This window comes from Cyclopterus lumpus, chromosome 16 (genome assembly GCF_009769545.1).
Source record: "Cyclopterus lumpus isolate fCycLum1 chromosome 16, fCycLum1.pri, whole genome shotgun sequence".
Lineage (NCBI taxonomy): Eukaryota > Metazoa > Chordata > Actinopteri > Perciformes > Cyclopteridae > Cyclopterus > Cyclopterus lumpus.
Window position 1 is genome coordinate 15,788,943 of NC_046981.1, and position 20,404 is coordinate 15,809,346.

Below are 20,404 nucleotides of genomic sequence, written 5' to 3' on the forward strand. Positions count from 1 at the left end.
GTAAGCAAGAGTTACTTCTTATTCTTGACGTGGTTTCTTTTAAGAAAGGATTAAATAGGAAGCTTGTAGAGTTTTTCTGAAATGTTTGAAGTGAAAAAATGCAATGGCAGACAAGAAAGTTGCTTAAATAGGTAGCACTTCTACAATTTCTTCACAGTTCTCTCTGTCATTTACAAAAAAGAAATCTGGACTATAAGAGTTAAGCTTCTTTCTCACACTGTTCTCTTTTATGTGATGCATTGCATAAAGGGTAAGAAAGTAGCTTTTCCTAACATCATATATTTTCTCTTGAATTATTTGTTTTCTTTCAATTCTACAATTTTCCGTCAGTCTTTATCCTTCATAAAAAGAAGATAAATATGTTTTTTATTTTATATATTTCTCTTTGAAGATCCACTATATTTTCAGTTTTTTTAAAAATGTATTATCTATATATTTATTTAGATTTTATACCTTAACAAGACAGACATTCAGAACTTTAAGGATACAAAACAAAAGAAAAGGAGAAAGAAAGAGGGAAAGAGAAAACAAGAGCAAATAATAATACATTTCCACATCACCAGGATACAGATGTTTTGATCAGTGTGCTGTGACACTGGACCAGCTAAAGCATTAAGACATTTCCCCGGTGTAGTTAAGTGATTACATTTATGAGGGTCATCATTTTCTTAACATGTTTAGTGAATATGCATTTACTGTAAACAGGGGCTGGACGTCAATGATAAAAGCATCACTGTTCTGTATTTATGACACGGAGGAAGCAATAACACAGCATTATGGTTTGTATACAAACCCATGCGCCAGACCAACTCTTAACTCTTAATGAGGAGCCAAGACTGGCTCCTCATCAAGAGTTAATTGAGATTCACAATAAACGCTGAAGTAGGGTCATAGGAAGGAAATTAAGAGGCAATATAGAGAGAAAAAAGAATTAGTGTATCTCCCTTCTTCCTGTGGTTTTACAGCTGGTAGGCTAAACATGTAAAAGTGGAGCAGTGCACTCTTAAACCAAGTGTCAAATGGACAGTAGGTAGAAACACTGCTGTGCAGTGTTGTAATCTCCTTCCATTCTCTCTTATCAGCAGAGCTCAAACCCCTTGAGGAAACCATGAGCGTTGGTTTATCAGTTGGGACAGGAAAACCACGCTGTCTCGCCGGGTTTGTTCCAGGCCACTGACCCAATAAGAAGACTCCGTCTCCTGTGGTTCTAACTGCCTGACGGATCAACCCCCCCGCCCCCCGTGCTGCGGTGCAAAGTCGAGGACATAATGTGACACATCTCCGCCCTCGATTGACTTACACCGAGGCCACCATGCAGGAGTGCCACACTGGACTATGTATGTCTGTCTACATCATCACCTTTGTGCTGGGGTTCCCGGCCAACGTCCTCGCCTTCTACACCTTCTGCAAGAAAGTGAAGCAGAAACCCACGCCGATCGACATCCTGCTCCTTAACCTAACCATCTCCGATCTCCTCTTCCTTGCCTTCCTGCCCTTCAAGATGCAGGAAGTGATGAACAACATGCTGTGGGACATGCCCTACCCCCTCTGCCCGCTGTCTGGCTTCGTCTTCTACATGACCATCTACAACAGCACCTTCTTCCTCACTGCGGTCAGCGTGGAGCGCTACCTCGGCGTGGCTTTCCCCATCCAGCACACCCTGAAGAGGCGACCAGTGTACGCCGTCGCCGCCAGCATCTTCTTCTGGATTTTCTCCTTCATCCACCTCAGCATTGTATTCATCGTGCCCTTTATTAGCGCTGACAACTCCCCAAATGCCACCTCAGGCCACAATGTCTCCACCGCTGGTGGCGAACAGAGGGAAGTGTGCTATGAGAATTTCACACAGGCTCAGCTGAAGGTCCTCCTTCCTGTGCGCCTGGAGCTCTGCGTGGTACTTTTCTGCATCCCCTTTTTGATTAGCAGTTTCTGCTACATCAACTTCATCAGGATTCTGTCCAAGCTGCAGCACATTGACCGGCGGCGGCGGCTCCGGGCCATTGGCATGGCTTTGGGAACACTGCTGGTGTACGCTTTGTGTTTTGGGCCCTATAACGTCTCGCACATTGTCGGTTATATTATGTGGAAAAGTCCCGACTGGAGAAACAAAGCCCTGCTGTTCAGCACCTTTAACGCTTGTCTAGACCCTCTTATTTTCTATTTCTCCTCCTCTGCTGTGAGAAAGACTGTGGGTAGTCTGATGGAAGGGGTTAGGAGTCGCCTTAACAGGTGCATGTCCTGTCACATGCGCTGGGCCTTGTGTGGAGGGATTAACAAGACTGCAATAGATAAGGAACACAAACAAGACGAGATCAATGCTATCTGAGCAGACTGAAAAAAAAAGCGACGAGCAGCTGCCTTCACTAATTTGTTATTTCTTCATCCCTGGAAGCAGGAAATCAATGTCATGCTTGTGTTTTTACACGTGAGAAAATGACTCGGCGTAGACAGCATACTGTTTGACTCTCGGATGAACTTCCTGTTAGGAAACGAGACACAGGAGGACACCTGTCTGTTGGAGCAAGCCACAGAGACAGCCCACTTTGAACAGTCATATTCAAACGAAAAATACTTCTCACATAAGAGCAGGATTTCATAAGACCTCAATACAGGCAGGTGGTTTGGAGTGCTGCACCAGCCAAATCAATATCGAAGCAACAGCTGTGGACGTCACCTCTCAGCAATAAGAGATCATGCTCTCCGAACAGCTTTGACCATGAACAGGAATCATTGTCAGTTTGTAAACTGAAGTGTGAGACATTGAAGAAGATTCAAGTGTGATGAGAATCACAGCTATTGTACGACCTCACCAACACACATGCAGCTTATATGCAGTTTTCTTTTTTGTGAACATATATCTATTTTGTACGCAGCCGTGATAAGGAGTTACAGAGAAAAACAGCCTTGATTTACAGAAAGAAAGTCAAGCATAAATATACAGCAAGAGTTTTCAAAATGGGAGAGGCTTTCAAAGAGAGAGAGAGAGAGAGAGAGAGAGAGAGAGAAGATTATACACAGTTACTCATAGTGCAGAATTAACTGTTTCATTCACTTAATTCTCATTTCTGAGCATCTCTCTGGACTTGATTTGTGGGATTTGTGTTTGTAAAAAGGTCGGCTGAGATGAGTCGCATTGAACAACTGGTGGCTCTTTTTTTGTTTTCTCTCCCACTTCATTTTGTATTTCCTGGAAGACAATAATTGGTCATTGTGTCAGTGTTGACTTTTTCCTGTGTGATAGGTTACAGGGATAAGGCAATAAGAAAAAAAACAGCCCTGTGTGTATGCATCCATGTGTGTGTGTGTGTGTGTGTGTGTGTGTGCGTGTACATGACTTGTTTGCCAAAGGCAGAGGAGAAAATTGTACTCACCTGGCAGACATCATTTCCCCTGCATGCAGAAATGTCTGGCGGCTGTTGAGAGGGGGATCACATAAATTAAATATGGTCTTTTAACCGCTTCCTGTAACTCTTGCTGAGAGGTTTACTCAAATTTACCTTCCAATAAAAAGACGACGGTCATTGCAGAGAGGAGACACATCTTTAGAATGTTCAAGTGTACAATCAGCTCATTAGGGGAGGCATCTGGAAAGTAGAGCGAAAAAAAGAAAAAAAGACAAACACTGATTAGCACTGACTTATCATGTTATTGAGCACGGCAGAATTAAATCAGGAAGGTTGAACTGGCTGATGGACATTTGCCTCCTTGTGGGGGAGAGAGAGGTGTTTAAACATTGATTGGGTAAATCATTAATTTGTTCAAGTATGCAGTATTACAGGCAATCTGTTGCCTTGGAATGATCGATGTCTGACCCACATTAACAGTCAAGTGGGGCAAAGACTAAACAAGCGACTTGTGGTGTGTGAGGCACTGTCATCCCTGAGCTCTGTGTCAGTACAGACTGTGTTATTAGGAAGGAAGTTGCCTATGGACTTCCTTCCTTGAATTCCTATAGAAATCCTGGTCACTTTCTACAAGGTTGGAGGCATGAAGACCTCTATCAGTATAAGGGTTGATCAGCTGTATTTGCCAAAGCTATTAGTCTGTGTACATAGAAACTTAAAGCTGCTCATACTAATATTTTTAATGTGACAGAATATGTATGAATTCATTTAATTACTATTTGTAATGTGAAAGGAATAGCATGTATTGATAAACCCACACAGAATTGTGAAAATCTTTTGTTTCTTTTAGCTCTATTGAGCTTTTTAAAAAATCCTTAGTCTTTCGGCTATTTCATTTTCAGTATTCTGCCCCACTATTCTGCACCCATTAATGTTGCAAAATAAGTCAGATAAACCAACTGTACTGGTCCAGCACCAAACAGTTAAAGCGTCACATATTTCCATCAGCAGGAGAGCAAAAAGGACTTACATTTTTTTTAAAACATGACTCCAACTTAATGTAAATGTTAAATAATGTCTATAACATAAACACATTATCAACTTTCTAAGGTGTAACATCGTTGTATTTACAGTTTACTGCAGGCTGAAGCTAAAGGTTATACTTTGTATAAATCAGATAATTAATTCAGCAGTTTAAATCAGATCCCTTTCAGATGCTGGGTCAATATTATATGGAAATATAGAGGTGTTTTCTTTGCCCCATAAATGCAAATACATGTGCTCATCATTTGCTACAGCAGGGATGTATAATGTGTTGAGACATCATACCAAACTGTAAGAAGAAAAAATACATATATATATATATATATATATATATATATATATATATATTTAAAACTGGTTGGCAAAATATAGTTTCCATATTATTGTCAAATTTGTTATGTTGCAAAACATGCTGTTGGTGTAGTGGTATCATGCAAGATTCCCATTCTTGTGATCTGGGTTCAATTCCCAGGCGGTGCATGTATTTTGAACACCCTTACACATCTGTTCTTCTCTTATTAAAATACACTTGCCACTTTTATTTTAAAATATATACTTGTTTAAAAGTACCGTTATCTCTCTGTTATTTACCATATTGATCTATTATTGCATGTTTATTGTTTTAATTATATTTGTATATTTGTTTTGTTCACCATGTCAAATTCCTTGTATGTTCAACGTACATGGCAATAAATGATTCTGATTCTGACCAATTTCAAACTGTAAAAACATGATCATATATTTGGGAAATGGACTGATCGCTCTTTTTTATTTACCCCAAGTGAAGGAGGCAGTCAGAACAGTAGTCATGGCAGGGTGGTCCTGCACTCCGCAAGTGAAGGTGATCCCTGATTCCAAAGACTCCTTCTTCGGGAGGACAAACACACTGAAGAGATACACTTCCCGGCTGTGGTTGTCCATCACCTGGAAACACTTTGAGTGGCTTGTCGGCATGGAGTTCACCAACCAATCAGAGGACAGCAAGGCTCCGTCATCCAGGTGTTCAGACAGGTTACCATGAGGGTTGAACGCAGGAAGGGTGCAATTGGTGATTGACAGGTGATCGATATTGGCTGCTGTGCTCAGGTAAGTCCAGGTGAGGGTGAGCTCGCTGGGGTGAAATCCCCCAGTGAGACAGAAGAGAGCCCACTGACCAGTCTTTGGGTCGGGGGGAATCTGGAGGTAAATCTTGGGAGCAGAAGGTGGTGCTAGAAGTGGAAAAAAGGATAAGAAAAAAACCTCAATTAAGTGTTTTTAATGTTTAAACGGACGTGTTTCAGCCCTAGGCTTTCCTTAGAGTTTGTGTGTGAGACCCCTCTTATAAAGCAGCCAGGAACCAGCTGTTGATTAAAACCCAGCTCATACACATCCTTAAAAACATCCATACTCATCAGAAAAATCTGCAGAAATCGATTTGACACGCTAACATTACAAAATGCAGGTATGAACATATGTAAGCTCATAATGTGCATAACATACTGACAAAATGAATACAACAATGAATACAAAATCATCAAAAGACAGACTTTCTCACTAGTTAGAAAAGTAGGAGAGAAAATGTACTTCAACCAGATACGTGACCAATTGCACAAACAATAAGAACATTTACATTACATCAATAAATATTATATACATCAGTAATACTCATTTGTATTCATATAAACAAGGCAGCATGTAATTGCTCATGTACACCCCCAGGATGCTCAACAGACCTTTCTTTGGAGAAGTTTCCTCTCCTCAGCTCTTCTCCTTAACAATGCACACACAGCCTAAATGCCCGTGAACCGTATGGTTACAAATCAGCAGATTTCAAGTGTTCATAAGACACTACTAATCACTTTAGACATAATATGCCAATATTTGTAACCAACTGAGAAACAGGTGATGAGATGGGCAACAGGATTTGTTTTCCTGGAGGAGGATTAGGTGCATAAAGAAATATTCTTTGCTTAGAAACTCTCACGGAATCTTCGGGCTGAAACACTTTGTTTCCTTTTGCTTTTGTGCAAGACTACATTTGCCTATTTTCAGATTTTTGGAGCTAAAGACGACAGTTAAAAACATCAGATGAGATGAATTCAGGATGTAAAATTGGGTCCTTGGAGCAGAAAATAATCAAGACCAAATACAGAAAAAAAACCCAGAAATATGAAAAGTAAATAGTGTAGTGGTAGTCATAATGCAGCCATTTATTTAAAAACAAGGACAAATTAAGAGAAAATGTGTTCATGAAAAGAACAAAAAACATTAATGAAAGTATGTGCAAAGTGCAAAATATGCACTTTTGTCAAATAGAAGGCTACATAACAAAAACAAAAACATACACTATATGATAAATTAGTGTTATAAATTACTATAATTCCCATTTGCACAGCTGTAATTCAGCAGATGGTACAAAACATTTGAACATATAAAAAAATCCATTAATGTCAAATAAATATAAACAAAATATTAAAATGGGATAAAACTGTGTAGATCTGCACTAAAACCATTAACAAATAATAAAACAAGTATAAACATGCAGTATGGATTGTTATTTGGGTGATGCAACAATGCATTCAGAGAAACTCCAAGGAAGCTTTTCTTCTGCATGAATAATTTCCACATAATCATTTGGCCATCCCTCCGTGCCTTGTTTTCTGGTGAGTTTCAATTCCCTGGGCCAGATCGATACAAGGCACTGCACCCGGTGCCGGGGTGATTCTTTCTACATCTGTCATGAAACTGCTCAGGCAAAAAGATGAACTCTGAGGGAATTTCACATGGCTTGATTTCTTTATAGATTGAGCCTGGCCGTTCCTGTTACGGTGAATCATGGTCCTCCCCGGCCCTCGTATCGAGCTGCCTCCCACTAAACACCGTGGCTCTCTACAAATGAGACATAATTACCAGCAACATGGCAACATCACCCGAGCGGAGCCGCCCCTAATGAATTTCTTTAAACGAACAATTTGTTTCTCACCCAAGACAACCAGCTCGGTCCCGTTGCCACACTCCGGGTCTCTCTGCAGGACGTTCACCTCGCAATAATACCAGCCAGCATCCTCCAGGGCCACCTCGGCCATCACCAAGGAGGACGTTTGATTCTTCTCCACAACGGACCTCCTGTGTGACTTTGGGAGGGGCTGCTTTCCGGACTTCAGCCTGAACCACTGAACCCCGTACTTGAGGGATTCAACTTTGAAATGACAGGACAGGGTGGCCGTTTCCCCCCGCATCACGTTGAGAGAGGGGGGGTGCTGTCTCACCCTCAGTCCCTCTGGGGTTGCTGTCAGGGCCAAAGACAGCTGAGCCATTAATAAAACGGGTCACACGAAGAACTTTAAACAAAAGTCTAGAGCAAACCTGCAAACACTTTATATGTATATTTGGTATTCCTGGGAGGCAGACAACTCAGAGAACTAAATTGGAAGTCGATTCGGTATAATTTGAGAATGCACCAAACACTTATTGAATGTCTCCCAACGTGATAAATAAACTTAAACCGGACAACACATGTTTTTTAGAACTCTTTGTTTTGTTTCTCCGCTGAAACAAAAAACTAATGCACTCTCAAGTAAAAATAAAAGAGTCCAACAGCTTTGGAGTATCTGTTTGATTGTGGCGACGGCTTGTCAGTGTGATGAAGTGATTATTAAGTGCGATGATGAATGCAGATAAGATAAGCAAAACACTCAGAGTGCAGATGAAGGAGAAGACCAGCAAACACAAAACTGGTCAAAAAAAACTGGTTGCGTCTCTCAACCTTCTTACTTTTTATCATGACAATATATGCTATTTAATTACACATGTCAAAGCAAGGAAAAAACAAGCCTAACAAAGATCAAACCTTGGATGACAGTGTGTACAAAGCCTACACATAACTGACCTGGATTCGGACTCACCTGGTACCTGGCCCGCCAGCAACAGAAGCAAACACAGGTGAGGTGTTTTTGACATGCTGCTGTTGTTCCTCACTCCAGTCTTGAGTGGTGCAATAATTTCTCAGGCAGTCTAAAGTCTGAAAGCTTGCTTTAAAACATGATGGTGTCAGCTTATTTTGTTGTTGCACTCTATGGTTAGAGGTGATGGCTCATTAATAGGTCACACTTCAAAAGAAACCTGATTCTGGGTGAGAAAAAGGACAAATGTCAAATAAAGAGCCACTCTCTGCATGCTAAAAGAAACCACAGTGCAACAGTCAGCAAGTGCTGCTGCCATTATTCTAAAGGTTTGTGTTTCACTAGTTATGCAGACGCCCTTTACATCATCCAAACTATTTGATTTGTAGCATTATTATTGAGATTGAGAAGTAACAAATTCTGTCTTCTAGTTCAGAGGATTTGCAGTACATTGTCGAATGTGCTGATGTATTCCAAAAACTCTTGTTTTGATTTTGGCTTTTTTTCTGTGCAATAGCTGTAAATATGAATTTCCTGAGTGGCCTTAATGAGCGACAGTATAATTAATTCAAATCTGTGCCCTCCGGGGGGAGGAAGACTTGTGGTACTAGGTGCAATCATCGTCATCAAAGGATGCCACGCAAGTTTAAAAAGACGAGTTCAACTTGAGGAAAAACCGTCTGCCTAAAACTTTTCAATCTGAATTGAAAACGATGGAAAGCCATTTGGTAGAAACACTGCGATTGCAACCACGTGAGGGGGGATCACGTAATGCATTACTTTGCTGTCTGTAAGTCAAGGGGCTTTAAAAACAGAGACAAGTGAGAGCCATCTGAAACAATGCAGTCTTATTTCTTTCAACAGGGAATTATTCCAAATAAGAGAGCAGCAACAGAGAATGTGAATACATTGTTCTTAAAAAAGCTTCACCGTATTGGTAAAAGTCAATGTCACCTTTTCAAGTCCAACATATCCAATGAATACAGCCCAAACTTTATGTACTTACGAAATAACATTCAATTTACCTGTAATTGTCAGGATCTGTAGTGTTGTTTCGTGTTTCCTGTCTTATTTTGAAGTCCTTGTCTTTCTTGTCCTCTGTTTCTCTTCACTTCCTGTCCCTGTGATTGTTTGCCCTGTTCCTGATTGTTTCCTCCTGTGTCCAATCACCTGCACCAGCCCTCTGTATTTAAGTCCTGTTCATGTCATTCCCCTTGGTCGGTTCGTCTTGTCTAGATCGTGGAAGATCTTGTGTGCATGTTTTGTATCCTGGTTTTTTGAAGCCTGTTTTTGGAATCCTGTTTAGCAATAAAGTTGCTTTTCCATCGTTGACGGCGTTTGGGTCCAGTGTTCCTGTCGAGCTGCACATAACAGTAATGCAAAGTATTATTGAATACTCAGTAAAAATATAACCTAACTAAGTACAAATGTATATAAAAATAAACTTATATTTCTTGGGAGGGTTTTACGACATGATTTAAGTGTTTTTCAACAATATACAGATGTCTACCTCTCTCTTGGACCCCATCCCAACAAGGCTGCTTAAATACGTGTTGCCTTTAATTGGCACCTCTATTCAATTCAATTCAGTTTATTTTGTATTGCCCAATATCACAAATTACAAATTTGCCTCAGAGGGCTTTACAATCTGTACACATACGACATCCCTGACCTTTGACCTCACATCGGATCAGGAAAAACTCCCCAAAAATAACCTTTGACAGGGAAAAAAGTGAAGAAACCTTCAGGAGAGCAACAGAGGAGGATCCCTCTCCCCGGGGGAGTTTTTCCTGATGTGAGGTCCTGGGACAGGGATGTCGTATGTGTACAGATTGTAAAGCCCTCTGAGGGGAGTTTGATATTTGTGATATTGGGCTATACAAAATAAACTGAATTGATTATTATTTATATGTTGTCTTGTTTCACAGGATTTACAATAGAATACAACTTTATTATTCCCCCTGCCCAGACTAAATAAAGTCATCCTCTCTGTACAGATTTAAAGATCCCTGGATATCCCTACCAAATTGGCCCATACTGTCTTTAGACTCAGTCCTAAAGCTTGAGTTAATATCCTGGTATGTGAAAACAGGCCTAACAAATCCATTGGTGCCCACCTTGTTATGCTAGCTTGCAGGGGGATACTTCTCCCAAGTTAGACTTGATGTTGGCGAAGGAAAACTGGCATTTTTATGAAGTTCCTTGAGCTCTCGCATCAAAATATGTGAATGAAAGTGGGTTCTATATAGTTAACCACGGGTCTCAACTTTACAGATATGCCCACTTTATGATATTTCAATGCAGTGTTGGAGAAAAATAGTTGTTTTTACATGCAGTATAGTGTTAAAAAAAACTGATCCAATGAACCCAGAAGTATTCACGTGAGCACGTTAGTCTCCAAAGCGAAACCATGTTTTTGAAACTTGGAGTCGCTACATATAATTACCGATGTTGACCTCGATCCGTCAAAGTCTTGTTGTCTTAAAAAACAGAAAAAGGGTATTTGTGGGTCTCTAACAATATTGTTTCAATATTGAATTAATGAATAAATCAATTACAGCAGATTTGCTCCTGAAAATTATGATCGATTTGAGTGACAATAAATGACAAAGTGGACAGTTTCCTCCTGCCTGTGAGAATTTAACATGAACCGAATGACAGACAGTGATAATCAAAATGGACAAACTAGTTAACATTTTCACATTAATGATTGTTAATTACTGCGGATCAATTCTATTATGAAGTTATCACCCCCTCATAGCATTTAAATCATTTGTTGTCAAGCGGTTTGGTGTGAGCCATTTATTCTGACAGTCTCATCAAATTGAACATTCAGACATTTTAATAAAAAACAGAACAAAACTCTGAGATGAACCTGCAAACACAACAAAAGCAGAGGCTCTTTACTCAACAGGAAGCAAAAAGCAAACTAAAGAAACTCGCCTGATCTCAGCTCCTTTCCAACCACAGGGGCCAACAGAGAGCCTCGCTTCCAGCAACAAACCACACACAGCGAGTTCGCTTAAAAACAAAACAGATTTTTTATTTTTTTGTCTCCCTCCGCTTGATATGATTTTTAACTCCACTTCATGTATTTTGAAATAAAAGAAGAAAGAAAAAAGACACTGAAATAAAAGTCGAAGTAGACACGTTTCAGCAACTAAACGTATCAAAAAGAAGTACAATCATTGCTTCACAGCACTGAACACCTGTCACGGTGGAAGGCAAATGTTTTGCTCCTTTCATTGTTTTTTTTTTGTCTTGAGTGTTTTACATTGATGAGATCTTGAGAAATGGAATAGAATACTGTCTGTAATTCAGGTCTGCGTTATGTGGTGTGTGTGTGTGTGTGTGTGTGCGCAGCCCCCCCCCCCCCCCCCCCCCCCCCACCCACACACACACACTAACATCATTTATATTAGAAACGGCAGAGTGGGCAGGAAATCTGGAGTACTGAGAGTTGGGAGAGCAGGACCCATTGCAGGTTATCTCTATACAAAAAGAAATGGAGAACAGGAAGAATAAAGGAATGTGTGTGCGTGTGTGTAGAGGGGAGAGAGTGTGAGAGAGAGAAGAAGGGAGAGAGGGAGATAGGCTCTACATTCAACACTATAACCTAAGACAACTCATTCCCTCAATTATACACGGTTTGTTCTCTTCTGGTACAATTTGTTATTAGTTTCCAAATGGGACATTTTCCATTACTCTGCAGCGAGGGGTCCTTGCAGTTCGTTCACTGTTATTGCCCTCTTGAGGCACAAAGCACATGGCCAGCCCCTATCATACATCCTGTCACGTATCCCAGCCTCCAGCTCACCTAACACGGCAATAAGACACTTGTAGCCCTCATCGGTGACTTCATCACAGCCCCGCTCACACCGAACCGCAATATAAATCAGCACAAAAAACACCAGTTGGTGCTGTCACTTGTGAAATAAATCCAAGTTTCTCCTGTCAGTCCTCAGCAGCACAACCAATATTTACCGCGCGGACAAGCAAAATGCCAGGCGTGGGCTGGTGATGCAGAGGGGCCAAGTAATGGGACTCTTCCTATGTCGGAGATGTGAGGTGGGCGACTTAATGACGAGGGGAGACATGATGGGCAATATGCCTCCATTGTGTTGCCTGGTCCACGCGAATGTTGTTCAACTAGAGGAGTGCGGCATGCTGTTAATTAGCCAGACGCCGCTCCTGTTCTTAGAGAGGTCAGTGATTCACAAGACGTCATCTGTGGTCGCGGCGAGGAAGAAGGTGAGGCTGGCGTCTCTGTGACCTGGCATCTCTGCTGCAAGCTGAGGTATTAAATATATACAGAACACATATTTATCTACTCTCAACAAAATAGTAACACTAAACTCAGCATTAAAACGTATATCTATCTATCTATCTATCTATCTATCTATCTATCTATCTATCTATCTATCTATCTATCTATCTATCTATCTATCTATCTATCTATCTATCTATCTAATGAACAATAACCTAAACCTTCATCTTGCAACTATCATGCGACTCTTTAATCTACAAATTGGATGCCATTTCCAGCACCTGAAGTGTGCTCATGCTCACTGAGACTTTCCGTCATCACAATGCTGTCTCACATGATGTATACTAATGCACTCATTAGCTGCGGTAATGGAAAAGTACTGGGCCTTAATAGACTTGCAACATGGACTTTGCCCATGAGAACTGAATGAGCCTGTAGATGGTTGGTAAACAATGAATAATTAGGATAATATATGGGAATTAGGCGTCATTTGCTGTAAAAGATGTGAGCGCGGGATTTAGAGCAACGATAATCGTTCATATATAATTGTCACTCTGTGTATGTAGCCTTTTGGTATACTGACTCTGGTACAGCATTGTTTGCAATTTCTCATTCAATTATGATCTGCTATGTTTAAATTCTCAATATTGTATTGCACATCTTAACTTTGTGTATTTTACATTCAGAAATAAGCCTCTGGATACAAAGTGTCAATGGCTGCTGACATTGGCGACCGCAGAATGATCCAGGTTACATTTCTGCCACTGCTAAAATGTAATGTAACATTATGGCACGCACTAAACTGCGGTAAAAGCTCAGCGAGCGTGTACGGTGGTAGCAAAACAAATACCAGCCTGGGTTGACTTGAAAAACAAATGGTTAATTCTTCATTCCCTGGATCTGAACCGTGACTTTGAACACATAGTTTACTGAGCTGCCAAAATAGTTTCAGAGAAGGGTTTAAAATCAATGCGCAATTAGGAGTGTCTTGTATCAGGCATGATGAATTATGCTCTCTGTTCTAAGGCTGGTCTATAGACACTTGATCAATTCAGCTTCTTGGGGCCCGGCAAGGCCGGCCATGGAGAAATTGCTCTCTTCCAAAACCATTTGGTCGAAATTTATTGATTAACCATTGCATGCAGAATTGAAAGTCGGTCCGGGATCGGATTCGTGTCAGGAGGGTGTTGTAGGAGAAGCTACAGCATGAGCCTGCCACGGACATTCAAACCTTCTCCGGGCTTGCACTTCTTCTGCCATTCTACAGTCTTGGCTTTAAAGCACCATCATTGTTTTACTGCAACAGTTCAGAAACGATGTGCGATATCTCTCCTTGCACTCTGAAGAGCTTAATTACCTGACTCCTTGTTTAAACACTGTATTGATATGTGAACAAAAGCAACCAAAAAAAAGGGCATTTATTTACAGCTATATACATTCACCTCCTTTTCCGCCGGTGTAAATTACTCAAATCTGACCATGAAAAGAAGTATGGCTATTAAAGTGCAACACAATGCTTATATTATACATTGTCAACTGGCGCTACGTCCTAGTCTTGAGCGCTCTAAAATAAAAGCGTTGTGCCATCTTATTGACAATGATTCTGTAAACAGATCATAACCTTCAGCTGCAGGAGCCAATCAACACTTTCTCATCAGGGTGCGCCAAATGTAATTAGAGGCCGAGCGAACGTCTTGTTTATACCACTGTAAACTCATTGAACCCCAGTCGGGGTGTTATTCATACACTTGAAGTAGGCCAGACTGTGTTTGCGATCAAGGCTATGTTAATGCTGTTCATATTACATAGTGCAACCATAAAGAGTGTGTGGTGAACCTTCTCCTGGGAAAGACCACAGTGAACAAGTTTGGAAATGCAAAATGAGGAGGGCCTGTCTGTCTTCTCCCCCTAACTGGTTCACAGTCTGGTTAGTGTCCTCCCATCTCCCTCTGGTTCTCAGCTTTTGGATTTGCGTTGTCAGGGTCTCCTCCCACAGGCCAGTTGGACCGGGTGCTCCCTCAACAGCATCCTCATCTACCCTCAAAATTCTGCACCCGAGAGATCTGCTGCCTCCTTCCCCACACCCTCACAAGTCCTACTCACTCGTACCAGAAGTGTGATTCATTTACATAGATCATAACCCGTGATTCTGTGAGCTGCTTGTTTGTACAAATGCCCACATTCTGTTTATCATCACTCCACAATTTCAAGCCATATTGCCTGAATTCCCCCCCACCCCCCGCATCGGAACCCTTTACCCATAAACCTGAACACAACATACAATGTTTGCTTGTTTCTTTTTTCATTTTCTTTTTTCAAAATCCACCCATACACCAACATTGACGTGCTTTTTTTTTCAATCCCACATTTTTTTGTCCGTGTTTTTTTCTTTTTTGGGATGTTTTCTTCTATTTTTTTTCTTTTTCACTTCATCAAGGACAAATTATGTACATAGAGATGTTATATGCCACTGACAAACCCAGTGGGACGCTGACATGGAACAGTGTACAGTATTTAAGTGGGAAACAGATCAAGAAAAAAAACAGCATGAAAGACTGAGATACTGAGAGGATGAAAACGAGACTGAGACAGAAAAAAGAAGCACTGACCAAAAAACCTGCTCTTGTGCTTGAAATGGAATCCGTCATTACCTTTGGAGCAACAAGACGCATGCACAAACAGTGTGTTCTGTCACACAGACAACCCGACTACATTGCAGAGGGCAAGACTTTTTGAGTACGACATGTAGTTTTTTAGATTAAGGGCCATTTAAACAGAGCGTCACAATCATTTCAGAGTACTGTACACACAACAACAGACTTATTTGATATACCTTGTTAATATCATCTCTTCAGATATTACACCACAGCTTTAACCATATCTGATACCTCTAGCACAGTTGAGTTAGGGGTTATTGCTGGTTTGAAACAAAATCAAACAGAACACATTCAGACAATTGATTCAACGCTGAGTAATTCCCCTGTAAGGTCGCAGTAGTCAGGGTTCAGCGGGGTAAACTCATCTCACCGAGGAGCCTCGTTATGGCGAATTTGCATATAGTCGCTGCATGTGAGTGGAAACAGTGTTTCAGAAGAGAGACAAGTGCCACCGTATTGAAATATGGGCTTACCTCCCACTGTTTGTGCTGTGAGGGGGGGGGGGGGGGGTAGTGCCCATGCCTGCATGTCACAGGTACACATTGGAGGGAGGACTGGTGCACCAAGGTTGTCCTTGAAGAGGATTCCTGTCAGTGGCAGGTATGAGCTTGATTTATGGGGCCCATCACTGGCTGGCAGGAGGGACAGGTGGAGCCCCGACTCCTTCACTTAGCCAGCCACAGGTAGTGGGTAATTACATCTTTATCTCCCTGTGGTCCGGCCGAACAAGAACCGACTTACGGCCACAATCAGAGTGTGACATGGATCCAAATCATTTATCTATCTGGTTGGAGAGAGACACACTATGAAAGCTGGACAAATATGCTGTAAATCTGTGATACAGTTTTAAACACATGGAAAAGAGATTGTCCAACACATAAACTGTTACAAATTATAAATAACATCATCATTCACTGCTTCTGGACTTGGCTGAAATAATCCCTCAGACTGTTTCAAATGTGTTTTTAAAAAGCTTGTCATGGCAAAATAGACCACATCACTTCGAAAACTTTACATGTCTCTTTTTTTCATTTTTCATGTTTTTCATTGTGGTTGTTCAATGTGTGTGACTTCTCAGAGTAAAGTACAAAAAATCATTTTTTCCCCACACACGGCTCAGTACCATCAGATTTTGTTCTTTTTTTTCTCACATGGAATTACTATTCATAGTTATTCAAATACTTATTAACATCATCATCATCTGTACTATTATTAACACCAAAAAAGTAAGAGCAGGTAACCTTGCAGAGTAAAACAGACACAGTGCAGGGAAGGAGGGAAGGAGGGAAGGAGGGATGGGCGGGGGGTGAAGGGAGTGTGGACTCACAACAGGAACATCTCTAACCGGTACATGCTATCAACAAGCGACAAAGAGGATGGAGTCGCAGCTTTGAAACAGAAGATATCGTTGTCACTGGACAGTCTCTTACTGCTTCAGAAAGTCAAAGTCGCCGGCGTGGCCTCTTAACTGCATATATTTACACTGGGGAAGAAGACGGAGTGAGGGGGAGGGGGGGTGACACGGAGCAGAGAACGCTAAAGCGATGTGAAGGCCGACTAGACAGAGCACGTTGAACAGAAGGGCGGAGGGAGGGGGCTGAAAAGGTTTGGGTAGTGAGGGGGTCTACATGCGAAACCTTGGTATAAACCCCCAAAATTACATAAAGGGGTAGTTAAGACTGACACCGTCACCACCCACCATTTCATACATTGACATCATTCATAGCAGCTTCACTGCTACACAGTTGAAATCAAAAAGCCATACATATGTGGGTGAGTGTAGGTGTGTGTGATCAGAGGGTGACACTCCACATAGCCACCAATTGAACACTTTTCAAAAGGTCACATTACCGTCTTTAACACATTATTACTATAATTCTATAAATATCCAACATGATATTGAGATTTTATGTATCATTTCCATAAGGCAAACATTGTAGGTCAGTCATTAGTCATTACATAAATGATCGTCCAGTTGATTATCTACTTTCTCATTGATCACCGACACAATAATTGTTAATATACACTCTCCATCAACATCGGCCCAGTGGTAATAATGAGGGGGAAATTAAGGTGAGGAGGGAAGTACCAAGTCAGACAAATCTGCAAGGCATGCTGGGAGACAGACCATGTGTGAGAGAGAGAGAGAGAGAGAGAGAGAGGAAGAGATGATGACAATTTGACCTCGAAATTGAATCAAGGCAGTGGGGGTTTTGGGGGAGAGGGGAGGGTGTGGGGGTGTAATAATGTGGTTGTGTGCTTGATGCAATGATTCAATGGCTCCTGGAATAATGCATATTCTTTTTGTTCACAGTGATGGGTTCGTAATTAAAGAATTTCATTTCCTTCTTCCTTCCGTCGAGGGGGAGAGAGAGAGCGAGAGAAAGAGAAAGAGGGGGGAGGGGGTGGGCGTTTGGGGACAATTCCAAGTGGAGGTCGATCTTTACAGCTTCAGCAGAAGAAGAGCAGAGAGGGAAACCCAAACAGACACGCCGACACTCATCCCTGCATGTAGACCGGTCCCTCGCCCCTGGATGGCCCCCGGTCCTGCACGAAAACAGTGGGATCAAAGGAGAGAAGAGGGTATCGTTGAATACACACAGAAATAAATCATTATTATTACAAATGACCTCCAAGCGTTCCTGGTGCACAATGAGCTTACATGTAAGAAGAGCATTGCCTTTAATTTTTTTGTACTTTTTCTAGCAGACTTTTTTTTCAAGTTAGACTTACATTTCCTGTATTCCAACAGCGTCACATTAATTGCACGCACCATCTTAAGATGTTTCATTAAAGCTTTGACGTTTGACTATTAACGTTTATTACGGTTATATAAACGTGGGCCAAGAAGGCAAGCCGCTGAGCCCGCATGCACAGTACAAGGAGACAGACATTATTAATGTTATTAGTTCCACCTATTTGATACGTATAAATGACCACCAGAAAAAAAGAAAAAAAGGGAGATTGAATTTCTAAATTTAGAAACATATATGTGGTTTGGGGCTTACATAAGAGGTGAAACTAATGCTCCATTTGTGTGTGCCAGAAATCTAAACACAATACAAGCACTGTTACACCTCAATGAAATGCAAACTATATTAATGACAAGTTAAAATTTCCAGTGACAAAAGTTGATTGAATTATGAAAAAATTCTCCAACAAGCAAAACAAAATACGATATAATTCAATTTACCATCAAGAACATCATATTTGGGAGACAAAATAATACCAAGATTTTAAGGACAAAAAAACCAACAAGCACTTTAATCACATTCTCTCTTCCTATTTAGTGCCATTTTGGCATTCTTGTATATTGACAGAATGCAACCCAGTGGCCTCCGTAATGGGCTCATTACATCAATTCTGATGTGATGGTGGGTTGTTAATATTAAAATGCTACTTGTTGCACCTTTTAAAATGGTGAGGTATGAAAAGGTGCAAAAGCATGGACACAAAGATGGCAGGGAGGCAATGACAGTGAGGAGCAGCGTATTAATAGAAATACCACAAAAGTATCCGATTATAGCCCGATTTTCCGTGCCTGGTCCAGAAAAGAAAGGGACTTGTTGTGTTCTAATGATGGCAGGGGGAGATTAGGAAGAAAAGAGGAGGCCAAAGGACAGATGACGGAGAGATAGACTGACAGAAGTGGCAGCGATGGTGGAAACAGAGAGCAGGAAGATGTATAGGTCTGACGAGGGAATGAGTCATTGAAGGGAGACTGGCCGGGATAATGGGTAAAGCAATGAAAGAAGAAAGGGGATAGATGAAGGACTCACTTAAGATGGTAATGCTGAATGCACTAAAGGAGGGATGGGGGGGAGGGTAGGAAACCGCTCATTGGGGACGGTTAATGTGAATTGGGCATGGAGAGAAATGACAACTTCTTGGGTAACGGGAGAGAGCAGAGTGACTGTGTGTGTGTGTGTGTGTGTGTGCAGGAATGTGTATGAACGAGAGATGCAGGGTGAGAGCGTGAACGAACGAGAGAGAGAGAGAGAGAGAGAGAGAGAGAGAGAGAGAGAGAGAGAGAAAGAGAGAAAGAGAGAGAGAGAGAGACGGTAATATAGGCAAGCAAAGCTTTAATGGGGCGGAGAATAACGTAAATGGGAGGAAGGAGGTGGGAAAGGGCTGAGAAAATGCAGTGCAGTGTGCAGAGCAAAGATGAGACGGGGCGAAGAGGGAAAACAGTGTGTCATTGCATATGTATCGTTTTCTTTTTTTGTCAAGTCTGTTTGTCACGTCAAATAAAAGCGAGTGCACTTAAGTTTCTGTGGCGGCTCGGCCTCGCACACATGCGCACACCGTGTCAAGTTGTGTGCACGCACTCTGTGATAACTTACGAAACAGCAGCATGCTGGCGTTGGAAGCCCCCAGACGGTTTGAGGCAAAGCAGGTGTAGTTGCCAAAGTGTTTCTCCGTCACGTTGGTGAACAGCAACAGCGAGCGCGTCTTCTCGTTTTTGATCCTTAGGGTGTTGTCACTCTCCACCGGCCTGGGTGGTAGTGGAAGCGGGAAGAAAACGAGTGTGTCAGAAAAAGTGAGAAAACACAACATAACATTACAGCTAGAAACTCTGCATAAGAGGCTTTTTGTCTCTCCTGAGACGACGGTGCCCCCTCCACACGCAGCCTCCATCTCACCTTGTACTAATAGTGAAATCTCACAGTCCATAAATAACAGAGACCTCTCCTGCTGGGGCCCATTATACTCTGTTAACAGCTTTCTCTGGCTGGCAAAGGCTTGTCTAAGTACTTCCGCATCTTATTTTGGTTGATACCAAATCATTCGAACTCTTCTACCCTCTCTGGGACCTTTAACAAACGTGGAAGGACTTGTGGGTTATGGAGAGCAAATAGGTTTCAAGCAAGCTAATATTTCCTCAGAGATGACAAAACACATTTACAATTTCCTCAGACCTTTCTTCAGATCAGAGGTTAGGTGAATGGACGGCAGCCAAGACTACAGATGTCCGCAGTAAACTGTCTAAATGTGAAAATGTAATTCATGTGGGAAAATTAAGAGATTTTCAGATACTTTTTGTAAAGATCTCATGTCCCCAGAAACAGATGCAGTCCAATTTTATTTAATATCTGTCCCGTTCCCTCCTCTTCTCTGTCACCTACTGCATCTGTTTATCTTTATATTGTTGAACTCACAGTCCAACAGTTCTCATTAACATACTCTGTTGGTGTTGTCAGGTAAATGATT

At 41.5% G+C, this 20,404-nt stretch overlaps 2 protein-coding genes across 2 annotated transcripts in view; one reads left to right on the forward strand and one right to left on the reverse strand.

The window, feature by feature from the left end:
* Nucleotides 1–4,674, forward strand: part of LOC117745303 (free fatty acid receptor 2) — a 4,749-nt gene extending 75 nt beyond the window's left edge. The window contains exon 2 of the mRNA XM_034553535.1: nucleotides 1,083–4,674. Coding sequence (XP_034409426.1) covers nucleotides 1,313–2,326 — 1,014 coding nt within the window. The 5' untranslated portion in view covers nucleotides 1,083–1,312 and the 3' untranslated portion in view covers nucleotides 2,327–4,674. The remainder of the gene's footprint in view (nucleotides 1–1,082) is intronic.
* Nucleotides 4,675–17,636: 12,962 nt separating this feature from the next.
* iglon5 (IgLON family member 5) overlaps nucleotides 17,637–20,404 on the reverse strand; it is a 96,168-nt gene continuing 93,400 nt past the window's right edge. The window contains exons 7-8 of the mRNA XM_034553641.1: nucleotides 19,537–19,688; nucleotides 17,637–17,740 (exon numbers count right to left, since the gene is read on the reverse strand). Of these exons, the coding sequence (XP_034409532.1) occupies nucleotides 17,637–17,740; nucleotides 19,537–19,688 (256 nt within the window). The remainder of the gene's footprint in view (nucleotides 17,741–19,536; nucleotides 19,689–20,404) is intronic.